The following is a 27,578-nucleotide window of genomic DNA, read 5'->3' as shown; positions in this document are numbered from 1 at the left end:
TTTTAATTCTATTTTTATCCAAAAGACATTGTTATTGTTTTATATTATCAATGTTCTTCATTGTTCTTTATTCCCTATTGCATCAGACCTCTGTCTGTGATCACCTTCCTCCTGCCTTTAGTCCCTCCGTTGGAATTTCCTTTAGGGAGGGTCTGCTAGCGTCAAAGTCTTAGCTTTTGTATTTGTAAATGTTATTTCCCCTCGTTCTGGAAAGACATTTTCATTGGGTACATAAATCTCGAAATAAAATTTCACTAAATTTCCCTCAGGGTTTTGGATATATCATTCTACTGCCTTCGGGCTGGCTTCCGTTGCTCCTGATAAAAAGTCAGTGTAAATCTATCTATCTTTTTTTTTTTTCACCTGTACGCCCGACAGAGGCGTACAGGGGAATAGGAAGCTGTGGAAGGTTTTCAAGCACTAGGGTGACCCAGTTAGATGTGCATTTTAGAAAGCGCGCTCTGGCACTGTGGACACGGTCTCAGAGGGGATGGCAGTGAGAAGGTTGTTGCTGCGATCAAGAGAAAGGACAAGGGGTGTAGAGGGGAGGAAGTCAGAGAGGCAGGACTTGGGGTCCACGCAGGCAGGCGGTGGGAGCCGGAGGGGCACGGATGACTCGGGTTCCTCCTAGTGAGGATGAATGGTGGCGCGGTAGAGAAGACAGAACGAGGTTGGAGTGGATGGGGAAAATGAGTTGGTCCCGGACCTCAAGATCCATTCATCCCACAAACAGTCGAAAACCTACCAAATGCAGAGCGCCTAGCGCGTGTGACTGGGGACTTGGGGCTGCGTGGCAGCGAAATCTGTCCCGCTGTGCACCTTAGATCCGCCACGGCCACACCTGCCGCCAAGTACTGCCTAGCCGGGGCCCTCGAGGCAGCGGCCGCGCGATCCGGGCGTCTCAGCACGACCGCCTACAGACGGACGGAAGGACGGAAGGATATACGTGGAGGCGCCTGCTCAGGGCTGGCAAACCATGTCGCTCCGGAGCCCGGATCTAGAGAGACCACTGTGCTGAGACGCCCGGACAGCTTGGGAAACCTTAGCCGTCCCCGCCCTCCTGCCGCCCAAGAGTCCGCGCCGCGACCCCGTCTATCCTTTGTGGGAGGTGAAGCAAATGGCCTCCCGCTCTGCCCGTGTCCCCATCTGCCCAACCGGGGCCATGCCGTTTCCGGCCCCTCAGAGTCACTGGGAGGACTTTAGGAAACGCGTCTGTGTATTAAGATTTCGTCCCACTCCCGCGCCGACCGGCGCCGGCGCCAAATAAGTCCCGCGGGCTAGCGGATCCCGAGAGCCGTGCGCTACAGACGGCCCAGGCGGGGCGGAGCTCCAGAGAGGGCGGGACCAAGCGGGGGGCGGAGCCGATGAAGGAGGGGCGTGACCTGCCCGGCGAGAGCCGAGCCCCCGCCCCGCCCCCGCCCCGCGCGCTCGCTCGCCGACTTGCGCGCGCCGAGGAAAACGTTGCGCAGGTTCAAAAATGGAACGTCGGCGGCGTGAGGGAGCGCGAGGGGGTGTGCGCGCGTGCGCGTGCGCGTGCGCGCCCGGGCGAGGGTGACTGGGACCCCGCCGGCCCGAGCATCGCGCGCCGCAGCCGCGGCCCCGCAGCTCCGCCCCCGGCCCGGCCCGGCCCGGCCCCGGGCCCGCTCGCCCGCCGCCCCGCATGGAGCTGTCAGCCATCGGCGAGCAGGTGTTCGCCGTAGAGAGCATCCGGAAGAAGCGCGTGCGGAAGGTGAGGCTTCCCGGGGGCGGCTCCCAGGACCCCTGTGGAGTCCCCTCCTGTCCCCAGCACTGTTCCCTCCGCTCTGGAGGCGAGGGAGAAAGTGGAGTGGGGGTGGGGGTGGGCAGGCAGCCCCGCGCTGCCGGGATCGTATCCCCAGCCCGTGCCTCAGTTTCCCCCGCCACCTTGTAGAAAGAGTAGAATAAAAGTTGTCGCCCTAGGATGCTGAGGGCAGCTGAGTCCGCCAGAGCTAGAGGTTAGGATCGGACTGTAGGGGTCCTGAACGCCATCCTTTCTCATCCTCCCCTCATTCTAAATATGGGGAGACTGAGGCCCGAGTTGAAGAAACGGCTTGCCTAGTGTGTTCGCGTCGGAGCTGGGTCTCGAACTCAGGACTCTGGACTCTTGGTGCCAAGTCCTTTGAAGTTGGAGGCGGAGCTTTGGAAAAGCGTTCTCCCGCCTCTTAAGTCTAACTGCTGGACTTCGATCCCCTCCACGCCCCCACCTCCACGTCTCTCCCCCACTTCCAGTGCACACCCCTCTGTCTTCCCCTCCCCAACTCCCAGCCCCGCCCGGCCGGCTCCGTGGAGCCGCCTACGGCGCTGGGGCATCCTCAAAGCTCCTCCCCCTTTGCCTTCGCCTCCAAAACATACACCCTGCAATTTAAGGAGGCGTCTGTTCTGCTAGGTTCGGTCCCCGCGCCTCGGGCCTGGACTTTGGCCGTGCACATTTCCTGTGCACACGTCTGCAAAGTGGTCTGGCCCCAGACTGGAGGTTGGAGATGGAAGGCTTTGGGGAAAGTTCCTGTCCCGGCAATCACCACTATCCTTTTCCCTTATCTCCTCCCTGCAGCCCCATGGGAGGCTCTAGCGGCAGGGCTGGGAGGGGTCTTAAGAGTTCACCTCCTCCCATTTGACGAAGGCACAAACTGAGGCCCTGGCTGGGGAAGTGACCTGGTCAAGGTCACACAGCAAGTTAGGGATGGGTGTAGAGCAGGAGCTCAAGTTGGCTGTTTGCCAGCTCATCTTTCAAGAGAGAAAACTCAGTCCCGGCATCTTGGGCTAAGGGTGACAGTCAAGGTGGGCCATGACCTTCTTTTCTTCCCCAACTCCAATGGGGTTGAGCTCTGTCTTCAGGTTGGGGCTGCCCCTCCTCCTCCCTTCCCTCAGGGTTTCCTCGATTTGAATTTGTTCCTCAAAGCCCAATGTTTTCCACACAGTGTAGCCTCAGTAGGTACAGTAATTACCCCCTTCTACATGGGGCCTGAGGGGTAGTGCCAGAGAGTGAGAAGTTATCATTCCTTTTGCCATTCATTCAAAATATATTTATTGAGTATCTCTGTGCACCAGGCACCATCCTAAGCCCCGGGGAGGGAGCTCCTTCCCTCGTGGAGCTGCCATTTTGGCAGCGGAGACACACAGTGAAAGAGGAAATAAATACAGATGCTTTCCAAGGGGGCTGTGTGCCACACAGAAAGAGAACTACTGGAAGGCGGGAGGGAGAGTGTTGGGAAGGGTGGCCAGGGCAGGCCTCTTTGAGGAGGTGACATATCTTGGTCTTCAAGTTCCAGTGTGGAGGGGTATCACCCATCAGATGGGGTTGGACTGGGAACTTTTAAAGGCCCCTGTCACCTTTGAGGAAGGGAGGAACCTGGCTCTATTTTCTAGCTACTGGAGGGGCGATCACCCTTTCTCAAGGTGGAGACTTTATCAGCCTTCTCCGGGGTCCTGCCAGGGTCTTTTGACTTGAGAGTGAGTTGAGAGTCTTGGAGTCACTAGCCTGTCACCTCTGGCCCAGAGGCAGCCTCTCACAGGGAGGGGGCTGATGGGGCTAGAGCCATGTGGGACACACCAGGGAGGAGTATTCTAGGACTTGGAGAGTCTTCTAATCGAAAAAGGAAAGAGAATTATGGTCTTAGCACCGGGACACTGGACACTGGATCTTTGGCCATGCACAGCCCCACATGGTCTCAGTTTCCCCACACGTGACATGGGCTCCAAGCTTCTGCCACAGGAGCCCCAGAGGTGTTTGGGGCCCAGTGCACTCCTGTGTTCTAGTAGGGAGGACCGTCTGGGGGGGTCAGCTTGAGGATCTCTGGTTGATGGGGATCTTGTGGGGGGCGTCCCTGACAGTGTGTATGTGTTGGGGGACTTCTGTCTGCAGAGGGGATTGGGCCTTACTGTCGTGCAAGTGGTCGTAGGGGCATCTGTGTATCTCATTGTGTCTACTTCTCTCTTTCTTCCCAGGGTAAAGTCGAATATCTGGTGAAGTGGAAAGGATGGCCCCCAAAGTAAGGCTTCTTTGTGTGTGTCTGTCTGCCTACCTGTACATCCTTCCATTCACCTTTTACCCTTTCTCCTGACTCACTTTTCACTCCAGCTGCTCTGGTAATTGGCCTGCAGACCTTGATTAATCATCCTCTTCTCTGGGCCTCAGTTTCCCCTCTGCCAGCTGAGGGGCTTGGAGCACATGAGGGTGAAGGTGGGCCCCAGCTTCTCTTCTTGTGGGCCCCATTCAGTGTTGCACCCCACCTTCTGGTGGGACCCTCTGCTCCCCTGCTTCTGGCCTTTCCCGGCCCCTAGGAGGTGAAGGCCCAGCATCTTGGCTTCAGAGATGGCTGCCTGCAAGGTGGAGGGGCACTCAAGCTGCAGCAAGTACAGTGCCGGGTGGGGGTTTGTGGGGTTGGGCAAGACAAGTCTAGCCAGTGGGGCACGAGTCCTCAGTGCCATACAGCTAGGGACAGAGCCCGCCTTTGGACAGCACTCTCCAGTCTACAGAGCAGGCTCCTGTACAGCCTTGTGAGGCAGCTGTGGTCCTGATCTATAAAGATGAGGAAACAGGCTCAGAGAAGGTAAGCAGCTTGCCTTAGGTCACACAGCAAGTGGAGGCAGAGTTGAGAGTTGAACTGGGCCTCTCCATCTTCAGGTATCTCTTCTGTGCCTCCTCCATCTCCCAGGTTCGGGCCAGGGAGCTGGGTCTAGGACCTCTCCCAGTTGCCCCACCTCTCCGCTGAGGCCCAATCAGGAACCTTCTCACCAACCAATCACCTCCCAGCAAGGAGTTGTTGGGGGAGGGGAGGGAAGGAGCAGGTCGTGGGGCCTCCCCATTGGTCTGTGGGTGCCCCACCTCCCAGCCCTGCCTCCTAGAGACTGACTCCTGGAATCCCCCTCTGTCCAGAGCCCCTGCTGTCTGTGCCAGGGGCTTTCTGCTGTGCTGGTGTTGGGGGCTGACCTGGTATTTGGGTCCTGGGAGTGTCTTGGACACGCGGTGGTGAGAGACAGCAGAGAGGAAGACAGGCCATGCTGCCTCAGCTTCTCTCTCTGCAAAATGGGTTCAGTAGTCCAGGCCCCGCTCTCTTCCCACAGGCTCCTTCACTTTGTGGGGTGAAAGGCCTGGGGGTTTGTTCAGGATGGCCTGCAGGCATCCTGATGATTAGGGTTGGTGGCTGGTTAACCAGGTAATGCATTCATCCATTCCTGCTGCCCCTTCCCAAACCCCCTGGGACTGAAGGATAATCCCCTCCTCCACTGGGCAGATGAAGGTGGGCTTCTGGTCTGGGTGAAGGGGCTGGTAAGAGGAGGTGGAAAGCTAGAAAAGGAAGATGTTCAGGGTGGGCATACTCCCTGGGTACTCACTCCCCTCTTAGCTTCTGCGCCAGAAGGCATTGCGTCCCAGTAGACACCAGCCTGTTGGCCTTCAAGGCACCATTGGCTATTTTTCCTGCTCTGTAGACTCCCTTCTCTAAACAGAGGTTTTTATCTATTTAAAGTTCCTTCCCCCACTTTTATTAATCCTGAATGAATACGTCGGCCCATCAGAGCTTCAGTCAGGGAAGGACCTGGCATTCCAAGAGCAGTCCCTCCATGGTTCTCCTGGCCTGTGCCCCCGACCCTGAGGCCCACTTGTTTCCTAACATGCTGAGACCACCAGATGGGCCCTCGTGACTGCTTTTTGTGACACGCCCCCTCCAAGGGAGTTCTGGAAGACCTGTTTGGCCAGATGACCTGGGGCATTTCTGGCTCCCCTATACTTTGATCCTGGGTTCCTGGCCTGGCTCACAGCTAGACAGCTAGGAGCCCTTGAGCAAGTCCCCAACATGGCAGGACCTCTGCTTCCATCTCCAAATTGGAATAAATCCTCCAGTACAACAGTGTTGTGAGGATTAGATGATGGATATAGAGTACCTGATGCATGCTTAGCCCAGACCAAGCACTTAGTGAACGTTTGCTATTAATAGTAAGTTACACAGCTCAGGCTTCTAGGTCTCCCCCCAGCCGGGAGAAGGGTCTGGGGGCGTTTACTCCTCACAGGAGCCCAAAGTAGCCTTAGCAATCATGGAGATCAGTCCTCTCATTTTTCAAATGGGGAAACTGAGGCCCAGACAGGGGAGTTATATACAATAATATAACTGCCAACCCGGTGCAGCATGGTGCCCACTTTATGTCATCCACTGTGCCACCCCGCTTCACTTGGGGGAAAACAGGTTCAGTCACAGGGAGAATCAGGAGAACCAGGGCTCCTTTGTAACCCACTTGGTCTTCAGTCTCTCCTCCTCAGGGGGCCTTGCTTGAAGAAGAGGCTGAGAAAGAGGGTGGGGAGTAGGTAGTTGGGCAGGTTGCTCGCTGCAGGCCTGGGAGCCTCGGCTAGGGCAGGGCAGTGATAGCCTGGGTGGGAGGGGAGGCAGATTCTCCTGCTCCCCAGCACCCTCCGCCCCCTGGGCAGGGAAGCTCATGTTAGTAACAGAAGCCATGATTTAAACGGACACTCACTCTGTGCCAGGCCCCTGTTAAACCTTTGGGTGCTTTGCCTCTTTTCTCTCCCCAACAGCAGACAAATGACTGCCCTTCCTCCCCAGCAGATGGGGTAGAGGAGCTACCTTGCTTGTTCTGGAAGGAACAGCAAACGGCGCAGGGAGGGGCTGGGGGCAGAGGATGTTAAATAATCAGCTACATGCCGTCAGCACCACAGAGATACTCAGATACCCCACTCTCACCTCAGCCTGCCCAGGACCCTGCTGCTCCTCTTTGGAAACGCTTTCCTTCCCTCCGTTCTTACCCACTTGTGAATGCTACCCCATTTGTGGGGAGGACCGCCTCCATAGAGCTTCAGTAGTGATATTATCAGTGTATCAGGGTACAGCAATAACCAGGCTGCCTATAACTAAGCCCCTATTAAGATCAGACATTGGCCCATGTAGTTGCCTAATGGCAACTCATTGTACAGATGGGGAGACAGAAATCCTCAGCAGAGGCGTCCTTGCCCCAGGTCATAAAGGTGGGACGATTTGAACTATGGGCACCTCCTGTAAAATGGGGCCCTAGCCTCACGGAGCCCTGTGGAAGGCTGCCTGAGACAAGAAAGGGTTCGTAACAGTGCCAGACGCAGAGGAGGCTCTTCTTTCTCTTCCAAGGCCAGGTTGAGTAGTGGCAGCACAGAGTCCTCGGTTTGGCCCTGGCAGCTGTGTGTTTGCGCTCTCCAGGCTTTTGATACTGATTTAATAAATGCTTGTTTGCTTTTATTAGGTACCACACTGCTCTAAGTGCTTTATGTGGCTTAACACATCTAATCGTCACATCACCCCTAAAAGACAGGGACTATTGGTAGGTCCGCTTCACGGATGAGGAAACGGAGGCCCGAGCAGCGGAGTCACTTGCTCACCGCCGCCTTCGGGAGCCCGCTGCGCTGCTTCTCATTTGGGCGACTCTAAATCGGAGTCGGGGGCTGGGGCGGGCCTGGCTCTGCAGGGCGCCCCGCCCCCGGCCCGGCGGGAGCCTGCGCGGCTGGGCCCAGGAGGGGCGGCCACGAGCCTGTTTACCCCGGCTCCGGGGTTGGGGGGGGTCGGGGGGCGCGGCGGAGGTCACGTGGTCGTGTTTACCTCGGAGTCGGCGCGCGCCGTCCCCGCCCCCGCCCCCCCATCAGTAGGCTGGGTAATCTGGCGCGCACGCCCCCGCGCTGCGTGCGTGCGTGTGCACGCGCGGCTGCCCGACTCCGGGGGGCGGGGCGCACGGCGCTGTGCTGTGGAGCCTTCTGTCCGCCACGCTCGGTTCCCGCCCAGCCGGCGGGCCGGAGACCCAGCCTCCGAAGTCTCAGGCCGCGGGCCTCGCCGGCTGCGCCCTCCTGTCTTGCCTGTGCCCGGCTGCTCGCAAAGCGTGTTTGCCCTCGCTATGGCCTCTGGCTCCCCACACTGCGGAGGGCCGCTGATGGCCTCCTGTTTAGGAGGGCCGGAGTGTCCGAGAGGGTGAGGCGCCTGTGCAACCACGCCCCCCCCCCCCACCGCCGCCCGCCTTTCCGCAGCACCGAACGGGGCCAGGCCTCCAGCTGCCAAGTCTCCCCCTTTCTGTGCACTCGCTGTGTGCCAAGCCCCGGGTCAGACACTGAAGACGTGGCCAATCAGACTGTGCCCCTCTCCTATGGTCGTTACAGCCCGGTGGGGGGCCATTTATCTCGACATGTGAGAGATCCAAAGGGAGAGGGTGGCCAAGATTCAACTGAGTTCTGACCACAGATTGGCCACTTACTGGCTTGCTGATCTTGGCAAGATGCTTAACCTCTCTGCCCCAATGTCTTCATTTGTAACATCTGTAACCTACCTCATAAGGGTGTTATAAGGAATGGATGCGTCCTTGCAGTAGTCTGCTCTGGCACCTTGCTGTTATGGTGGTGGTGGTGGTGATTCTTAAGATGAGGAAACTGAACTACAGAGAAGGTTAGGGACTTGCCAGAAACCACAGAGCAGCTACATCAACAAAAAGTGGGCAGGGCAGTGGGGAAGTGGGCAGGGCAGAGAGGACTAGAGCACTGAAGAGAAACTTCCACAGCTAGAGAAGAAGGGAGGGCCAGGCAGAGGACACTGGAGGAACACAAAATTCCCCCTCTTCTTACTAGTTACAGTCGAGGAAATTCAACCTTTGTTAGGGGGAGGGGAGGAAGGTTTGAAGTCTCTGCCAGCTTCTGGTTGCTTTCAGTTTGGGCTTTACCCAAACTATAAAAAAATCTCAGTTTCACTTTCAGCATTTCTCCAGGGTGAGCAAAACTCTTCAGTGGCTTCTGCAGCCGTTCCCAGAACACCTGGGGGCTGGGGGCTGGGCTGGGCACTCTGGCGAGGCCTTACAGCCGGCCAGCCAGGACACCAGCTTGATTCACCAGTAAGGATGATTCACCAATAAGGATGGCAGGTGCCAAGTGTGATAGTAAGGCCCTGTAGAGCAGCTGAGGGGAGGGTTCATTCTGCTGGGAGTAGGACGGCTAGGAGAGGATGTCAGGAAAAGCTACAAGGACCTGACTCTTAAAGGATGAGGAGTTCACTGGAGGAAGGGGGCCCTCCAGGAGGAGAGCACAGCACGTGCAAAGGAAAGGAGCTGTGATGGTGCCTTCTCAGGCTGGGCATGTGGCACTCAGGGGGCCCTGAGTCCACAGGGCCCAACACGAAGTAAGTGTGCAGAAGTGTCAGTGAAAGGAAAGAAGGGTTTTGTCTTTGGGCAGCTTGTTGTTTAAATATTGATTGGACTACTTTTAGGTTTCACAGTAACCAGGATGGTTGAAGATGAAGGTTTAAACTTAAGCGGGCCCACTGGGGCTGGGGCATCAGGGGGGCTAGGGATGGTGACAGTAATAAGCACAGAGCACTTCCTGTGCACCAGGCGCTGCTCTAAACACTTAGATACATGAACATGTTTAATCAGCACAAGAGACCTTTACAGATGGGGAAATCAGCATAGGGACACTGAATAAATTGTTTAAAGTTGTACAACTAGCCAGGGCAGAGCTGGGGTTTGAACCCAGGCAGTCTGGCTCCCGAGCCGCTGCTCTTCACCACATGCTCTTGACTCTCATAGGAAGGGAATCCGGGGACATATGGGGCCTGCCCTCTTCACCTGAAGTGAACATGGGGATCTAGTCCGGAGTTGGACGCAATCACTTAGAGGGTGGTGTGATCAGCGCTCAGAATGAGGGGAGTTCTGGTGTCATGCAAGCCCCCAGGAGGCCTCCAACCTACCCTGGTAGCCAGGGACAGTTCATGGGATTAGGCGACAATTCCACTGGATCAGGAAGGGGCCAAGTCCTGCAGGCACGTGGGCCCTGATGGAGCGGCTGCGGCCTCTGAATGGGGGGGTGGGGGGCACGTCAGCTCTGACCCCTTGTCTCTCTCCCCAGGTACAGCACGTGGGAACCGGAGGAGCACATCCTGGACCCTCGCCTGGTCATGGCCTATGAGGAGAAGTAAGGGGCTCAGCCTGCCAGGGGCCTGGGTGGAAGGCAGGCTCTGAGGTTTCATAGGGAGCTGCTGCTGGCTTGGCTCCGAACAAGGGTCACTGGGGGCAGGGGTCTGGCAGGGACTGCTGGGTCTCGTCCACATTTGGGGGAAGGTGCTGGGCACCAGGTCCCAGGGCAGCCGAGGGCCCTGTCCCTTTCCTGCTGCTGGGTGATGTCAGCCACTCCGCTAACAGCCCCAGGCCTCTGTCTCTCTGCTGTTGTAGGCCACCCCCAACAGCACCTGCCCCGATTTCCCCAGAAGGCAGGGGGTTCAGTTGCCGTGAAGAAGGTGAGAATGGGCGTAGAGATGCCGTGCGTGCGAGGGGCAGCAGTATCAGTCATGCCCAGTGACGGGCCAGAGGGAGGTTCCCCCCTACAGATCCTCTCACCAAGTTTGATGAAGCTCTCAAGAAAGGCCAGGGGAGGAAGTGTGGCTTTGGAGCCAGGACAGCTGGATTCCGGTCCCTCCTGCTTGGCTGCCTCCTAGCTGGGAGGCCGTGGGCAAAGCTGCCTCCAGGTCTCAGACTGCCGTGTCTGCCAGTGCTCTGCTGCAATTGCTCTTCCAAGGGTTGGTTAGTGATTGGCAGCTCATCCGATGGGCCGTGACGGCACACCTTAGCGGGGAGCTTCTGCCAAAAATGTTGTTTCTCCTGGTAGGAGGGCCTTTTGAGCATAATCTAGCCATTCCCTTCTGCATGAGCCCCAGCGTTACTGGCCTCCCTGCCAGCAGGCTGCCCAGTCTTTCTGCCTCTCCCCAACCCATCGACCCTGTACAGTGTGGGACCGTTTTATAAAATCATTTTTATCTGGTTCCTTTTAGTAACCGCCTGAGACAGGGATGAGGGTCTCATTTGACAGATGAGGAGACCGAGGCTCTGAAGAGCTAAGGGGCTTGTCCAGGATCCTCACAGCTGGGAAGCAGCCCAGTGAGGACTTAACCTGGGTGGGGCTCCTGAGTCCCAGTGATGCTGTTCCTCTGCCCCTCCTCGCCCCCTTCTGATCGCTTCTCCCACAGGAGGTCTCCCGCTGCTGATTCAAAGGAAACGTTCCCACTGCTCTTTCCTTTAAAAATCACAGTGTTCCTGTCCCACAGCTTCTTTCTGGTTCCCAAGTGCTGGTGGGGCCTTGATCCAAAAGGGTTTTGACACTGAGAGAGCCCTGTGGAATGTCCTGGACTGTGGTAAGGAGAGTATTGGGCAGGTGTCAGAGGCCTGGATCAAATCCTGGCTCTTCCACTCACCAGCTGTGAGGTGCTGCACAGGACCTTTTTCCTCTCTGAGCCTCAGCTTCTCTGTCTGTGAAATGGGGAGAACAGTGCTGACCTCAAGGGCTCTCATGGGGAGGAAAGGTGTGTGAAAGCACTCCGCAAACCATTAGGTGTGGGCACACACGGGCAAATGTCTTCCTGATGGTAATTAGGGGTCAGCTAGTTCATTCTTTCATTTGTTCAACAAATCTTTATTGGGGTCCTACTGTGTGCCAGGCACTGTTCCAGGGACTGGGGCACAGCAAGGAACAAAACCAACAAATGTCCCTGCCCTCATGGGGCTTACATTCCAGCGTGGAGACCTGCAGTGAAAAGTACACCAGTAAATGTATAGATGCCAATGTGCTGACTGCTGCACAGACAGGGTCGGGACGGGGCTGCTGCTTTCAGTGGGATGGTTAGGTGGTGGCATTTGACCAGAGACCTGAGCTAAGTGAGGGAAGGACCCCAGTAGGTATTTTAGAGAAGACCATCCAGGTGAAGAGCACCCAAGAAAGTGATGCAGAGGCCCTGGGCTGAGGAACTGCATGGAGGCAAGCGTGGCTCTGAGTGTGGCCAGCTGGAGTGGTGTGAGCTGGGCAGGGGTGGGGCATCTGGGGGAGGGGCAGGGGCAGGGGCAGCTGAAGGAGTGGGCGTGCAGCTCAGGGAGGACCCCGTGAGTCCTGGTAGAGGATTCAGATATTGCTTTCAATGAGTCAGAAAAGTCCGTAGTTAAGGAACAAATGAGGAGCTTGGGGATTTCTACAGACCCACTGTGTGACTTGACTTCCTCTTTCTCTCTGGGTCTTGGTAAGAAGGAGATGGAAGCGGGGTGATGACCATTTTAACACCTGCTTTGCAGGGTTTTTAAGAGACTCAGAAGGAGTCGGGCCAGGGGGCTCTAATGGGGAGTCCCTGCATCCCGGGAGGGGCCAATGGGGCACTGAGGGCTTGTGGGACCACGATCCCCACAGCCCTGGACACTGATGGGCCCTGGGTAGGTAAGGACTGGACAGAATGGAAGCTCCCCCCGCCCCACTCCCATGGTGGCAGGGCAGGAGCAGGGGTGCTACAGATGAGAAGCCAGGTCATGTGGCCTGGGCTGCAGGCCTGCCCCCACGGCCCTGACTGGGCCCCCAGGCCTGACCTCGCCAGGCCTGGAGCCCAGAGCTCAGCATCTTCACCAGTGGCAGAAGTTGTCAGAATTGTGGCATCGGGCAAATGACTTAACCTCTCTGTGCTTTAGCTATAAAATGAGGATAGAAACTGTGCCTCTCATAGGGTGGCTGTGAGGGTTAAAGCATTGAGAGCAGTGCCTTGTACAAAGTGTGCAGGACATAATAATAAAAATAATAATAAATAACACTTATACAAATATAATAAAGACATATTATTCTTATTCTTTTCCCTCAAGGCCCTTTCCTTTTTCCCTCTCTCTACTTCCTCCTTCTCTTCCTCTTTTTTTTCCTTCCCTCTCTTCCTCTTTATTATTTTAGTCTTTCTACCCCCCATTTTGAGAAATGACGGGCACCTCTCTCGCTCCTCCCAGGAGCCCCGGGACCAGCTGAGAAGGGAAGCTCTTGCTCCAGACTAGAAAACTGAGGGCCAGAGAGGGAAAGCGACCAGCCAAGGTCTCCTGTGGGTCAGGTAGAGCTGGGCCTGGAACAGGGTGTCCTGGCGCCCAGCACCAGGCTCTGAGTTAAGGTTCTCACCCTCCAGGGCTTGGGAGGGCTGTCTTGGTGTGGGTATCCCATGCCCTGGGTGCTTCTCTTGAATGCTGGTTCTAGGGCCCCATGGCAGACCTGCCGAAGCTGACTCCGTGGGGAGGGAGGGAGAGCCCTCCCCACAGCGTCCCTGGAGTCTGATGTCTGGAAGGGGGTGGCAGCCACTGCCTCGAGGAGGGACCAACAGTGGAAACAGGCTCCACGGATGCACTGGCTTAGCTTGGCTCAGACTGAGAGACTGGCCCAAGGCCACAGACAGCATGAGTGGAATGAAGTGAAACAGAATGAAACTACTTTGAATTGTCCCATCACTTCCAGCACATTGTTGGGGTCTCTGGTGTGTTGTCTTGTGTGTTGTGTGTGGCTTTGTCTGCGACCTCAGGTTGTGCCTTGTGTGTTTGTGATGTGAGGAAGGCATCCGGCAGAGAGTCTGGCATCTACTGGGGACTGAATGCAGGCTAGTTTTTCTCCCCTTCCCCAACCAGACGATACCGACAAATGGAAGCCTGTCCTCCCCACCAGGTCCGTGGAGATGCCCAAGTTCTGCCCAGATCCTCCTGGGCAGACCCCCTACGGGGGGAGATCTGGGCAGAACTTCGCATGCGAAAGGACGCGTGGCCATTCTCCTCAGTCCCCCTGGGGCATTTAAGGCAAATTGAATTGACAGGTTTCTATATACATCTCCTAAGAGTGGAAACTGGAACTACATTGTTTTGGGGGCTGTTCCCAGCGCATGTAGGGAAGAGGTCTGGCGTGACCCTGGGGCCGTGAAGACCCACATATTTTTGGAGATGTCCCCCGAGTCCCACCTCTAGCAACTGGGACCAGTCGCTGTGCCCTCACCTTTAGTCAGGTGGGAAGATGCAGCCCTGGGTGTTGAACACATGACCCCATTGTTATGGTCTAAAGTGAGGAGCCCTACCCCAGGATTGGGGGGTGGCCTATGGAGGGTGTCCCCCTCCCCCATAGACAGCAGAGAGCTGGGTGGAGCGGATGCCTTACTTTCCCTTAAATGTCAACAGTGTTTCCTTTTGTTCTGCCATCTGCTTTGCACCCCAGGGAGGAGAGAGACCGAGCATCGGGGTATAGGAAGAGAGGTCCGAAACCCAAGCGGCTTCTGCTGCAGGTAACCCCACCAGCTCTGGTGCCCGCCCACAGGGCCCCCTGCTCCTCCCACCAGCCCCTGCCCATCCGTGCATTCGCACTGGATAGTTCTGCGGAACCACTAACCCTCCTCGGCTCCACCCAGGACACTGTGGGGTGGGGTGGGGCGCTTAGTGGGTAAGTTTCAATGGGAGGAGTTGGGAAAAGTCAGAATGTGGGGCTGGTGCCCCTGGAAGACACCGTGGGTGGAAGGTACTGTGGAGGGAGGGATGGTGGATGTATAGCTTACGGGATCCTAGAATTTTGAAAGCTTAGAATCTTGATGCTCCAAGTCCCCAAAATACAAAATTGTGGTATTTGAGAATCTTAGAAGCATAAACTTTAGAATTGAGGAAACAGGGGAGTCTGGAATTTTAGGATCCAAGAAAAGGAGATCCATAGAATTCTGGAACCATAGCCTTGGAATGGTCTAGAAATGTGTCATTTTTTAAATTATTTTTTGAATTTTTTAAAAATGTATTTATTATTGTTATTTTTGGCTGCGTTGGGTGTTGGTCGCTTCACGCAGGCTTTCTCTAGTTGCGGCGAGTGGGGGCTACTCTTCGTTGCGTTGCACGGGCTTCTTATCGCGGTGGCTTCTCTTGTTGCGGAGCACGGGCTCTAGGCGCGTGGGCTTCAGTTGTTGTGGCACACGGGCTCAGTAGCTGTGGCTCAGGGGCTCTAGAGCGCAGACTCAGTAGTTGTGGTGCACAGGCTTAGTTGCTCCGCGGCATGTGGGATCTTCCCAGACCAGGGCTCAAACCCATGTCTCCTGCATTGGCAGGCGGATTCTTAACCACTGTGCCACCAGAGAAGTCCCTAGAAATGTGTCATTTTGAGTGAGAAGAAGCCCTCTGCCACAAGACTGGCAGCCCGTGTTACCCAGGTCTTGGGGGCACTTTGCTCCTTTCACTGGTTCGCACTGAAAAGAGGATGGAGTCTGAAGTGGTGTAGTTATGTGATTTGAGGCAGATCTCTGAGCTTGAGTTTTCTCATCTGTAAAATCGGGATGATAAGAATACCTGCTGTCCTTAATTTAATAAGGCCCACCCGGGAATTTGAAGCCAGAAAATAAGGCTTCTTGGTCCACGTGCAGTGTGAGCCATTTCCAGCCTCCTGTCCATTCCATCCAGAGTCACACAGCTGGATTAAAGCCCAGATCTGAGTCCTGATGCTCCTGGACCCGTTAGTTAGTAACTGTAATTCTCTCATGGTGAGGTAGAGAAGGACAGAACTGTATGAGAGTTACTAGGCCTGTGATGGTGTATGAGCCAGGCTAAAGGGGTGGGTTTTGATAAAGCTGCATATGGGATAAGCCCTCTTAGCACTGCAGTATCTTCAGTCTCCTCCCAGTTCAGCTCTCCTCCCATCACCATGACAACCTGCACCCCATGCTGAGTGATGGGGATTAGCTGGTGGGACTGAGGAATGGAACTTGCACGTGTGATCTCTGCCCCCAGCTGGAGATGTTTGACCTACAGGTCCTATCTGCTGGCCTCACTCTCTTCCTGGGAGCTCTTGGCCTCTGGTGACAGGTAGCAGGGGAAGCTACTGTCCCAGAGTGATCCAGGCCCCCCCAACATCTTAGCACCTAGGATCTTCCTTGGGTTTGTATAAATTTCCCCCAAAAGTCAGTAAGACAAATGCACAAATTATAAAACTTCAGTCTTTGAATGGCAGAAGAATGTGCCCTCCAGCCCATATAAGCAAGAGGGAGGCAGGGCAACAGACGTCTGGCCCCAGAGAGGGCCACCCTGCGGCTCAGAGCCCAGGAGAGTCCTGGGGGAGTCAAGGGGTGTCTGCAGGCTGCTGGCAGACCTTCCTGTGGCTGGGTGACATGGTGCACCCCAGTGCCATGTGTACCCCTGGATAACTTGTCCCAGGAAGCTTCAGAGCCCTGTGCCTCACACCATTTCCCTAGCGAGCTGGCCGTTTCAGCTTTTGGGGGTTCTTTAGAAGCAAAGATTCCTTCCCTGTAATGAAGAATAACTCCTTAATTTATCTGCCTCATCAATGCAGGTGTGTTTTTTGTTGGTCAGTTTTCATTTTGTACCGCTTGTGTGCCTCTGCCATGGACCAAAGGAACGTGCCCTGGGGCCCCGTCCCTGAGCCACTTACAGGGCCCTGGGCGATGAGGCCGCACTGTGAGGCCAAGAGGAAGGCTGAGTTGGGCCAGGCCCCGGGGCTGGGGCTGGTCAGGGGGAGCGCTCTGGGCTGGGGTGAGGGGTGGGATGCTGGCTGGCTCTGAGCCCTGAAACCCGGGGAAGAGGACCCCGGGCAGGAGGACCAGCACGAGCAAAGGCGCGGCAGAGGGTGGGAGGGCAGGGCTGATCCGCCGTGCCCTGGCTTGCCCCCGCAGCGGCTGTACAGCATGGACCTGCGGAGCTCCCACAAGGCCAAGGGCAAGGAGAAGCTCTGCTTCTCCCTGACGCGCCCACTCGGCAGCGGGAGCCCCGAGGGGGTGGTCAAGGCGGGGGCACCCGAGCTGGTGGACAAGGGCCCCTTGGTGCCCACCCTGCCCTTCCCGCTCCGCAAGCCCCGCAAGGCCCACAAGTACCTGCGGCTCTCACGCAAGAAGTTCCCGCCCCGCGGGCCCAACCTGGAGAGTCACAGCCATCGACGGGAGCTCTTCCTGCAGGAGTCACCGGCCCCGGACGTCCTGCAGGCGGCCAGCGAGTGGGAGCCTGCTGAGCAGCCCCCTGAAGAGGAGGGTAAGGCGGCCCAGCCCCGAGGCTCAGACCCAGGGACCCTCAGAGCTGGAAGGGTCCCTTGAGTCATCAGGTCCAGCTGGTCCAGTGCCCAGAGAGGGCCTGGGTGCTCCCGAGGCCACATAGCCTGCAGGGACCCTGGCACCAAGCCCAGAGCTCTTTCCGTGGTCCCACTCAGGATGAGTTCGTGTCCAGCCAGGGAAGGTACATGTAGTGACGTCTTCCTGTGTGTCCAGCCTTGAACTAGGCCCTGACTTGGCTGGAGACTCAGAAGAAGAGCAGGTGTTGGGGGTGGGGTGGGAGGTGGTCGACAAGCTGCCACCCACGCCCACCTTCCCCACCTTGTTTCCAACGCTGTCCCCCGTCTGTCTGTGTGTCTTTGTCCTGTGGCTACAGCAGATGCAGATCTGGCCGAGGGGCCCCCCTCCTGGACACCCACGCTCCCCTCCAGTGAAGTGACAGTGACCGATATCACCGCCAACTCCATCACCGTCACCTTCCGCGAGGCCCAGGCAGCTGAGGGCTTCTTCCGAGACCGCAGCGGGAAGTTCTGAATCACCATTTTTACTCTTCTTCAACTGTTTTCTTTTGGGCTTGGGGTGGGGACTTCCAGAAATGGGGAGGGGTTGGGGTGGGTAATTATTTTATTTAAAGAAACATTGACGAGGAGAAGGGGGGAAGATCCCAACACTCTCCCAACGCCCCGCCCCTTTCTCTGTGCGGACGTTTACAGGGCAGCCTTGGGTCTGTGTCAGGGCTGGGCCTGGGGTGGCCTGGCACTGCTCTGTCACTTGGGGTACCATCTCCAGGGTAGGATGGGGACAGGACCAGCCTCCCCCAGACACCTCCATCACCATTCTTCTCTAGAGAGACAGCAGCTGGTCCCCAGGACTAAAGGAGGATGGGAAGGCCTGAACCCTCCCCTTAAGCAGCCCACCCCAGCCTTTCTGGTTGGTTTCCCCTTTGCCTTTTTGTGTGTGTGTGTGTTTGGGGAGGGGTCTTTATTTTTAACTTTCCACTCCAGCTTTGCGGGGGGATATGGAGGCTGGCTTTGACCAAAAGTGATTGGGTCACAGAGCTAAGGGGCTGGGAAGGGTTTGAGATTGCTGGGCGCGTCCCACCCCTTCAGAAAGGTCTCTCCTTTCCCCTGGGGGCAGCTGCCAGCTAAGCCCCTTTCGCTGAGAGCTACGCACCCCAGCTCCATCACCTGGCCCGTGCAAACCGCTCACTTGCACACCCAGCCCCACAGGTGTGTGCACACCACCCCTTGTGCCCTCGTGACTGCATGCGCCGGTCCACAGACGTGTGCAGTGGGTCTTGCAAGCCTCCTGACCAGGTGGACGGGGCGGGGTGTGGGGGGAGTGATTCACAGCACAGAAGAGCTTGCTGTAGGCAGCCCCGCTCATCCCACCTTGACAGGACCTATCCGAGTCAGCGTGGATAGCTGTCAGTGGAGGGCAAGGCTCCGGCCAGGGGGCAGCTGGATGGCCTCCGATGCTCCAGGCGTGCAGATGCAGTCTTGTGGTGTCACCTGGGCAGCCACAGGCGTGTAAGCATGTGCACGTGTGCTGCGCACCGGCGCGAGCTCTGAGGCACTTGTGCCCTGTCCCCCCACCCCCGGGGCTCCTGTTCTCTCTGACTCAGGTGACTTTCCAGCCCTTCTGTCCCCTCTTTTTCTGCCCTCCCCTTCAACTCAGCCAACCAGACGTGGGCGTGGGTGGTCAGGGAGGGAGGAAGCGTCCCACCACCTTCTCAGGGCAGCCCTCAACTCCTGACACCCTTCCTCCTTCCATTCTGGGTCTCCCCTCCATCCACCCTCAGTGCTGCAGCTGGGGCTAACCTTGTTTCTCTGCGGTGGGACCTCTGCCATGTCTTCCTGTGGTCGGGCTGTAGTGGGTGATGGGTCAGGCTGCGCACGAGCCCCCCACCCTGGCAGGGGCCTGTGTCTGCCAGAAGAGGGGCGCTCTGTTTCTGGTTCGCACAGACGTGCCCTGTGGACTAGTGGCTGCCCTGGCAGGAAGGAATGACTTCTCCCCTATCCTGGTCCTGCAGGGGAGAAAAAGCCAGACTGGGGGTGGGCACCAGGGGAGCAAGTGAAAGGCTGGCCCCCTCGCCTCTCCCCATTGTCAGACCAGGCGCTCAGGTCCCTCCCCCAGGGCTGTCTCCATGCTCTGCTTTGTCCTGAGGAAGTGGGCAGAATCCTGCTGAGGCTCGACTAGGGCAGTTCTTCCCCCAGACCCCTTCTTCCCAAGTTCCCAAACCAAAGACAGCCTGCACCCCATTTTTGTTTGGGGTGCCTTGCTGGCAAGATCCCAGATCCCTGAGTGTCTGTCTCCCCTTCCTCCTTAATCCTTTGTTGTCCAGGGTCAATTCAGTGCTTCCATTGGGGGATGGCTTCCTCCCCCCACCCCATGACTTGATTCACCCCCAGGCTAGGGGGTTGTGTCTAGGGGAGTCTGGGGGTGGACCAGGGAAAGGAGAGGCAGCGGGGAACCTGCCCAGCTACGGGACCCTGGGGAGGGGAAGGGCAGCCTGAGTGGGAAGCTGTCCCAGATCAGGGGCTCCCGGCAGAGGGGAGGGTGGTGGGCAGGGGTGTTGCGCTGACAGAAAGCTGTGGGCCCTGGCTTGGGACTCGGCTGGCAGCTTCCAAGAGAAGTCACACGCCCCAGCCCCCAGGGGACATGTGGCCTCCTCCTGCCTCACTTTGAAGAGCTGTTTGTGTAGTTTGCGGGTCTGGGGGCTCTCTTGTGGGATGAGGCAGCTGCCGCAGAGGAGCACTTCTAGCCTCTCTCAGCCCTTCACAGCCCGCAGGGCGCCCTGCTCTCTGGAGGGCCGGACCTGGGAGTGGAGGCTCCCTGGGGGAAGGGCTGCAGGGTGTTAGGACCTTCCTGCCCAGGACCCAGGACGGTGACCTCTGTGAGGGGCTGGAAGTGGCCTTGCAGGACTCCTCCAGCCCTGAGCGTCCCAGAGGGCCTTGGGGTGAGAGGGGGCAAGGCGGGCACGACCTCCCACCCTACTGCCACCTGAGAAGGCCAGTACTCACTTGGGGGTGGGCGTTGAAAAAGTTGGACCACCTGCCTTTCCTTCCCCCAGCCCCACCTGTTTTGAATGTAGAGAGACCGGTTGGTACTTTTCTTTTGCTGTTGGGTGGGGCGAGGGGCATATTCTCCGCCCCTGGTAATGCTGCGGGCCACTCGGGGATCACCTGCGCTCTTAGGATGGTGGTCCCTCCACCAGCTTCCCCCTGGCTCCTGCCCTGGGGGAGGGCGCTTGGCTTGTCAGGTGGTTTCGCTTTTGCTTTATAACTGGCCAGCCTGGCCTCCGGGTCTCAGCACAAGAACGCTTCCTTTGCACAGAATGAGCGTCGAGCTTTGTTCAGACTAAATGAATGTATTTGGGAGGGGTTGGGGGCGTGAGTCAATTCCAAGCACACGCTGTTTCAGAGTGAGTGTGTGCGGGGAGAGCTAGAGCAGATGCAGAGCGTGGTTTTATTTTTGTACTGATATTGGTAAGAGACTGTATAGCATCTATTTATTTAGATGATTTATCTGGTAAATGAGGCAAAAAAAATATTAAAACTACATTAAAGATGATTTTAAAAAAAAGCTCTCGGGCATTCGATCATTGCTTGTGATGGTGTCACAGCTGTGCCGAGAAAAGAGCTGCAGCCCTGGGGGTGAGCCCTCCAGACCTCCCAGACCCCCCAGAGCCATCTTGGCAGTACACAGGGCTGGCGCCAGGTGTCCTTGTCAGCTTGCCAAATCCCGAGACGTGGAGATGCTCTCATGTCCATACATTCTCCCTGTCTGGTTAATTTTCCCCTCGAAGTCGCAAACCCTCATACCCAGCCCCACACATGTTCTTGACGCTCCTGTTCCTGTGTATCTGTGGGTCTTGCAAGTCTTCCGGTGGGTAAGTTATTTCCTCCTGGGTCAGGAGTGTGCTCCCCTGCCTGGTCAATGCTGGGAAAAGGAGAAGGAGGCGAAGGTGAATTGAGAAGGAAACGTGCGATCTTGAGGAGTATCTGCCCCAGGTGAAGCCCTTACTTGGTCACCAGGTCGTCAGCCGTCTTCTGATGCCAGCCAGAGAGGTCAGGGGATTCTGGTGGTCAAGTTTCTTGGACCCTTTATCCCTAATGTTTTCATCCCAGGGCTTCGAGTTCTGCTTCTTCCCTGTTGGCCCTCAACTTAGCATAAGAGGCCCATGAGGCTGTGTGTTCAGTCTCCTTTGCAGCTCTTTCTCTCTTACAACTAAATATCAGGCCCCGTGGCCAGCAGGATATGCCCCGTGGCTGCAGGAGATCAGGGGCTCTTTAAACACTCTCATAAATAAAATACAAAAAATATATATACGATTGATATACATACATGGAATACATACATACATACCTTCCAAAACAAAAAAAAACCTAGAAGAGGGCTTCCCTGCTAGCGCAGTGGTTGAGAGTCCGCCTGCCGATGCAGGGGACGCGGGTTCGTGCCCCGGTCCGGGAAGATCCCACATGCCGCAGAGCGGCTGGGCCCGTGAGCCATGGCTGCTGAGCCTGCGCGTCCGGAGCCTGTGCTCCTCAACGGGAGAGGCCACAACAGTGAGAGGTCCGCGTACCGCAAAAAAACCCCAAAAAACCTAGAAGAGGCCTTCTGGCTTTCACAGCATGGCCTGAGCTGATAGTGGGCTGACCTGGGGCTGCCATTCCCTTTATTTAGGCTTTTACACTGAGCCGACTCTATATTCAGGGCTAGAGCTGTTGTGTGTCCAGTGGTTCATCTGCAGCCCGTCCCAGTGCACAGGTGTGGTGAGGCTGCAGCATGTCAGGGATTATCCCAGGGTCCCTGTTGCTGTCTGGTGGGGGATCGGGTTGCACATCCCACCCTGAAGATCCGTCTCTGAGACCCACGTGCAGGACCTCTGTCTTAGCTTTGCTTTCTCTTATGGGTTGAATTGTGTCTCCAGAGCCAGCCTCACTTCCCAGAATTCATATGTCAAAGTCCTAACCTCCAGTGCTTCAGAATACGACTTCATTTGGAGATTGAGTCTTGACAGAGATAATCAAGTGAAAATGATGCCATTAGGATGAGCCCTAATCCAGTGCAACTGGTGGCAAATTTTGGCCCAGAGACAGACATAGAAGGAAGGTGATAAGAAGAGACATGGGAAGAAGATGGCCATCTACCAGCCAAGGAGAGAGACCTGGAACAGATCCTTCCCTCACAGCCCTCAGAAGGAATCAGCCCTGCCAACACCTTGATCTTGGACTTCCAGCCTCCAGAACTGCGAGAAAATTAGTTCCTGTTGTTTAGGCTGCCCAGTCTTAACTTTGTTACAGCAGTCCCCGCAAACTGCTACCATGTCCATGAGAACAAGAGTCTGGGACTAGGCTTGGGTGCAGGTCTGAGACTTTATTTTGGAGGTGGAGTAAGGACTAGGGACATTATAAGGACTCCGACATTATTTTTCAAATGGAAGCCTGATTGCAACACGGCACAGCTTGTGTGAGGGTTCTGTTTTCCCCTCCCATCTGCATTGTATCCCCTTGAATGGTTCCTTAAGCTTAGATCAAGGTGAATGGTGGACATTTGAACTCTAAGAAATAAAAATCAAAATATGTCGTTAGTAATATATTTTCCTTTCCTTAGAACCTTAGTATATTAGATTTAGGGAGAGCCTTAGTGATCATAAGATAAAGAAATTGAGTTCTGAATGAATATAGTCAGCTGACTCAGTGCTCTTGTTTTACAGATGAAAAAATTGACAGCTCTAGTTGAACTCTTTTTATAAGAGGAAAATATGGCCACATTTTAAATAAAAGTAAAGTTGAAAAAAAAAAAAGTCCTTACTCTGCAGGGAGCTGGAGTAAGCACTGGGGAGAGAGGGACAGGGAAGGAGGAAAAGCCAGGATAAGGTGTGTCACTGAGATTGATGCCGTGGGCAACAGGGGCTTGATTCCACTTAGACTTTGTGAGAAGCATTCCAGTGCCCCCCCCCCGCCCCCTGCAGATTGTCACCCCGAAGGACCGGAGATGGGAGTGTTTATCTGCAGGCTCCTGTCCCTCAGTGGCAAGGGTCCCAGGGCACTGACTCCCTTGTACCTAGGAGCTGTGTTCTTACAGAGGTCAAGGGCACCAGAGGAGTCCGCGGGGCAGGAAGTGAAGATGGGCCATCTACCCTCCACGGCTAAAATCAGAGAGGAGGGCGAGAGGACAGGAGCTGAGCTGAGCTGAAGGAAGAAAGATGATCCAGTCAGTTTTTCATTCTGAGTTTAAAGTGTTGGTGGACACATAAGTGATAGATAAAGCCACAGGGGTGATGGCAGGGGTCCAAGGTCAGGGTTGGTTGGGAAGAGGCGAGAAGGCAGTGGGTGGGTGAGCTCCTGCTGCCTCTTGGTTCCTGCCCTGGGGAGAGTCTGGCCTCTTGCCTGGCAGCTCCTTGATAACTCCAGTTAGAGACTGGAAGACTTAGCAGGCCTTGCCCTCAGCTCTGAGCCTTGACCCTGATTCTGGGTCCCCAAGAAAAGTCGCATGGGACCCTGGTACAGATGCGCAGCCTGACTCTCAGATGTGTTACCTGAGCACAACCTTCTGCGGTGACACCATTCCTGCGCCCACTTTTATGCGTGGGACAAACAGAGAGGGTGTGGTTAGCTATACACGCCCGCACAGCCAGCTCACAGGGAGCCAGGAATTTGAGCCTGTGTCTCAGTATTAATCTCTCCACAAGCAGTTCTCAAACTTTTTGATGTCAGGACCAGTTTACAGTCTTAAAAATTATGGAGAAGCCCACAGAGCTTTTGTGTACGTGGGTTATATCTTTCAATATTTACCGTATTAGAAATTAACATGAAGAAAAATTTTAAATATACATTAAAAAATATTGACCTATTACATATTGATATAAATAATATTTCATGAAAAATAATTACATTTTCCAAAACAAAAAAAAATTAGTGAGAATTGGCATTGTTTTACTTTTTTTTTTCAAATCTCTTTCACATCTGGCTTAACAGAAGATAGCTGGATTCTCGTATCTGCTTCTGTATTGTCTGTTGCAATAGCCCATGGTATGTAGCCTCTAGAAAATTCCACCATACACTTGTGAGCGCATACAGTGGGAAAGACAAACAGTATCTTAAACATTATCATGAAAAGCTTTTGACCTTGAAGACCCCTGAAAGGGCCCTGGGGACACCCAGGGCTCCTTGGTCCATGCCTGAGAGCCGCTGCTCTTCTTGTGAGCTCTGTGGTGGACGTCTGGGCCGAGGTCTGGTTCTGACTCTTCCATGAAGTCATGGGGGCAGCCTCGAGGTTTCTCCTGGTTGGGGCCTTCAGAGAGCTCACTGCGAGTGACTTTTCTAGAGGTCATCTGTCAGCATCCCACCTTCGTTCCTCTTCCTCGCTGCCTTCTAAAAGGAAAAGCCAAAGAACAAGAAAGAAGGCGAGCCGAAGAGGAAGAGAAAAGATGGACAAGAGAGGAAGGATTTAAGGCAAGTGGGAGGAACAGCAGGGGGGCGGATGGAGCCCGGGAACAGAAGGGGTGGCAGCCAGGGGAGAGGGCGGCTGGGAGGAAAGGAGGCCACCGACCTGGAGAGGCCACGTAGAGAACCACAGGGCCAGCAACTGTGAAAAGGAAGAGAAAAGAAGACCCCCCAGAAGGTGGGGGAAGTGAGAGGGCCCTTGGAGGGGCAGAGGGAGACCGCCCTGGCCTGGGACCGGGCAGCCAGTAGCCTTTCTGGCTTTCTGAAGCTTCCCAGCTATCCTTGAAAATGTGAGGGGAAAGGGGAAGAGACACTGGCTCCCAGCGTTGGGGGCTGCAGCCCCACGTGCCCCCGGGTCAGGCCTTCCCCATCCAACCTCAGCACCGCAACCCAGGGCCTTCAGTCTTTTCCTGGATCCCACCCTTTAGTGGAATCAGGCGCATCTGAGCCTGGGTGATCCTAACACCCATACACCCTAGTGCTCTTCCCTGGAAGTTTGATATCTGTTCAGTCTCTCTCCCCGCTGGGCGCATTCTGACTTTGGGAGGCTGGGAGTGGGATGGGAGTCCCTGCCTACCACAGAGAGAAAGGAGTCTTGCCAAGGAAGCCGTGTGGCGGGGTGGCGGGGAAGCCTCAGGGCAGCCAAGGATGGGGCAAGGTCTGGTTGAATAACCAAGCACAGCAGGCAAGCCGCCCCCAGGAGCTGTCCGCCCGCCAGCCCTCAGTTACCGGAGTGAACATTTTTCATCTGCTCAACCATTCGTTCACTTTTCTCTTGATTCTTTCATCTGTCCAATCATTCAGCCAGCACAACCCACACCTCTGGTTCAAGATGGCAAACTGACCCCAGGCATTTATTTTTTCTCCCTCCTAAAATCCCAGGAAAATGACAGTCAAGCAACCAATCAAGCTGAAACTAGAGAAAGATGGATAGCAGGACTGCAAAACAGGAAAGGAGGCATCCAACAAAGGAGAAATGGTGAGGAATTTCCAGAAGGTATCAAAGTGACCGAGGTCAGAGTAGCATGGGGACCAATCAGAGCTGATAGGGCAGCAGGTAGAGGGCGCACTCAGGAGGACAGGTAAGGGGTGGGGACAGGTCTCCCAAGCAACAAAGAGTCTAGTTTTTCAAACAGACCTCGAGAACACTCCCACTCTGGACATTGTGACATATGAACAGAGTGCTCAGCTTTCTAGAAATGACCAGCCAGGTTGGCTCCTATGGGGGTTGGGGAGGGCTTTCCCAATAGGCTTCTGACGTGGACGTCAGGGTCAGGGCACGCAACAGGGAAGAGGGAATAAAGTGTTTCCAACAGCCATAAAGCACCCTCCCAACCCCTGCTTCTGGAGCTTTGTACCCACTTCTTGCTGAAGAAGGGCCTGGGTGGGCTGACTGTCTCCTGAGTCCTGCCCTCCCCAACCCTGCTCCACACCGAGGTTGGCACTCTTACTTGCTGCATTAGTGTCCTAGGGCCTCCAGAACAGAGGACCACAAATAGAGGGTGGGGCTTGAACAGCAAACATTTATGTCCTCACAGTTCTGGAGGCTAGAAGTTTGAAATCAAGGTGTCAGCAGAGTTGTTTCTCCTGAGGCCTCTCTCTTTGGCTTGTAGATGGCCATCTTCTCCCCATGTCTTCACGTGGTCTTCCTTCTGTGGGTGTCAGTGTCCTCATCCCCTCTATAAGGACAACACTCATACTGGATTAGGGTTCACCCCAGGACCTCATTTAATTAATCACCTCTTTAAAGGCTCTATCTCCGAATGCAGTCACATTCTAAGGTCCTGGGGATTAGGTCTCCAAAATGAATTTTAAGCGGGGACACAAATCAGCTCATAACAGTTGCCTCCCGACACCCAATTCGTCTTCCTGCTAATAGAACCTTCATCATTCAGGAGGAGAGGAAGTGGCAATTATCCAACGAAACACTCATTTTCCCCGTTCCCCTCCCCAGCTCCCTTCAGCTAGGAGTGCTATATGACCAATGACAGGTAACTGAGCAGTCTGAAGTGTGCCCCTGAATTTGGGCTCATCTGATGTTGCCTCATGTCGATGAAAATTCAATGAACTATCAAGTTAAGAAGAAAAAGGGGAATTTTATTTGAGCCAAACTGAGGATTATAACCTGGGAAGCAGATTCTCAGAAAGCTCTGAGAACTCTTCTGCTTGTTAATTAGAAGTCAAAGGCACAGTCATATACATTTTCGAGACAAAGGATCATACATTGAAATGACATACTGATATTTTACTTAAAGTTCACCAAGGATACACAGTCCAGGTAAGCCTTAGACAAAGCAAGCAGCAAGTCACCATGACCCCCTACAGCGCTGGGAAAGAAAGCTATTCTTTAAAAAGTTATGTTGCTAGCGTCAGAAGAAAGGGAAAAATTGATCTTTATGGCCAAGTAGGCACTCCATCTTTGAGGAGCTCTGGCTAATGTGTAATGCAGATGCACACCGCACACTAGGGAGAGAGGGAAGGAGGAGGCCCAAACGAACACGCAGAGAGAGAATTTTATGTTTAATTTTTCTTGTCCTGCCTTAAAACATAAATTTTATTTCATCACTTGTGATTAGATTCAGGTCATGCATCTTCAGCAGGAATATCACAAAAGTGATGCTGTGTTGTCATGGTACCCCATCCGGGTATGATTACTCATGTTGTCCAGTTAGATTATTTGGTTAAGATGGCGTCTGCCAGGCTTCTCCACTGTGAAGTTACTCTTTTTTGTTTTGAAATTAATAAATATTTTCTGGAGGAGGTATAGGTGTACCTTGGAGATATTGCAGGTTTGGTTTCAGGCTACCACAATAAAGTAAATACTGAAATAAAGCAAGTCACACAAATGTTTTGGTTTCCCAGTGCATATAAAAGTTTTCTTTACACTATACTGTAGTCTACTAAGTGTGCGATAGCATTATGTCTTTAAAAATGTACATACCTTAATTTAAAAATACAAATTGGGCTTCCCTGGTGGTGCAGTGGTTGAGAATCCGCCTGCCAATGCAGGGGACACGGGTTCGATCCCTGGTCCAGGAAGATTTCCACATGCAGTGCAGCAACTAAGCCCGTGCGCCACAACTACTGAGCCTGCGTGCCACAACTACTGAAACCTGCGTGCCTAGAGCCCATGCTTCACAACAAGAGAAGCCACCACGAGTAGCCCCTGTTCACTGCAACTAGAGAAATCCCATGCTCAGCAATGAAGACCCAAGGTAGCCAAAAATAAATAAATAAATAAATTTCTTTATAAAATAAAATAAAAATACAAAACGAAAAAGCCCAATTAGAACAGTAACATCAAAGATCACTGATC

General features: G+C 54.9%; 1 protein-coding gene across 4 annotated transcripts; it reads left to right on the top strand.

The window, feature by feature from the left end:
• Positions 1-1,469: 1,469 nt before the first annotated feature.
• CBX7 (chromobox 7) lies at positions 1,470-20,397 on the top strand. Of its 4 annotated transcripts, none has more exons than XM_082636723.1 (6): positions 1,470-1,729; positions 3,964-4,007; positions 9,872-9,937; positions 14,000-14,066; positions 16,722-16,794; positions 17,188-20,397. In XM_082636723.1, exons 1-6 carry the CDS (start codon positions 1,661-1,663, stop codon positions 17,343-17,345), a joined length of 477 nt encoding a protein of 158 aa, XP_082492849.1. In that variant the 5' UTR covers positions 1,470-1,660; the 3' UTR covers positions 17,346-20,397. The 4 variants fall into 4 exon arrangements, with proteins under 4 accessions (XP_082492849.1, XP_082492848.1, XP_082492847.1 ...); XM_082636722.1 differs by having other exon boundaries at positions 16,620-16,794; XM_082636721.1 differs by having other exon boundaries at positions 16,443-16,794; positions 17,191-20,397.
• Positions 20,398-27,578: the final 7,181 nt, after the last annotated feature.

This window comes from Mesoplodon mirus (genome assembly GCF_964341445.2).
Source record: "Mesoplodon mirus genome assembly, chromosome: 11".
In the NCBI taxonomy this organism is placed as follows: Eukaryota; Metazoa; Chordata; class Mammalia; order Artiodactyla; family Ziphiidae; genus Mesoplodon; species Mesoplodon mirus.
Note: the sequence above shows the minus strand (reverse complement) of the source record. Positions and strands in the feature narration are given on the sequence as shown.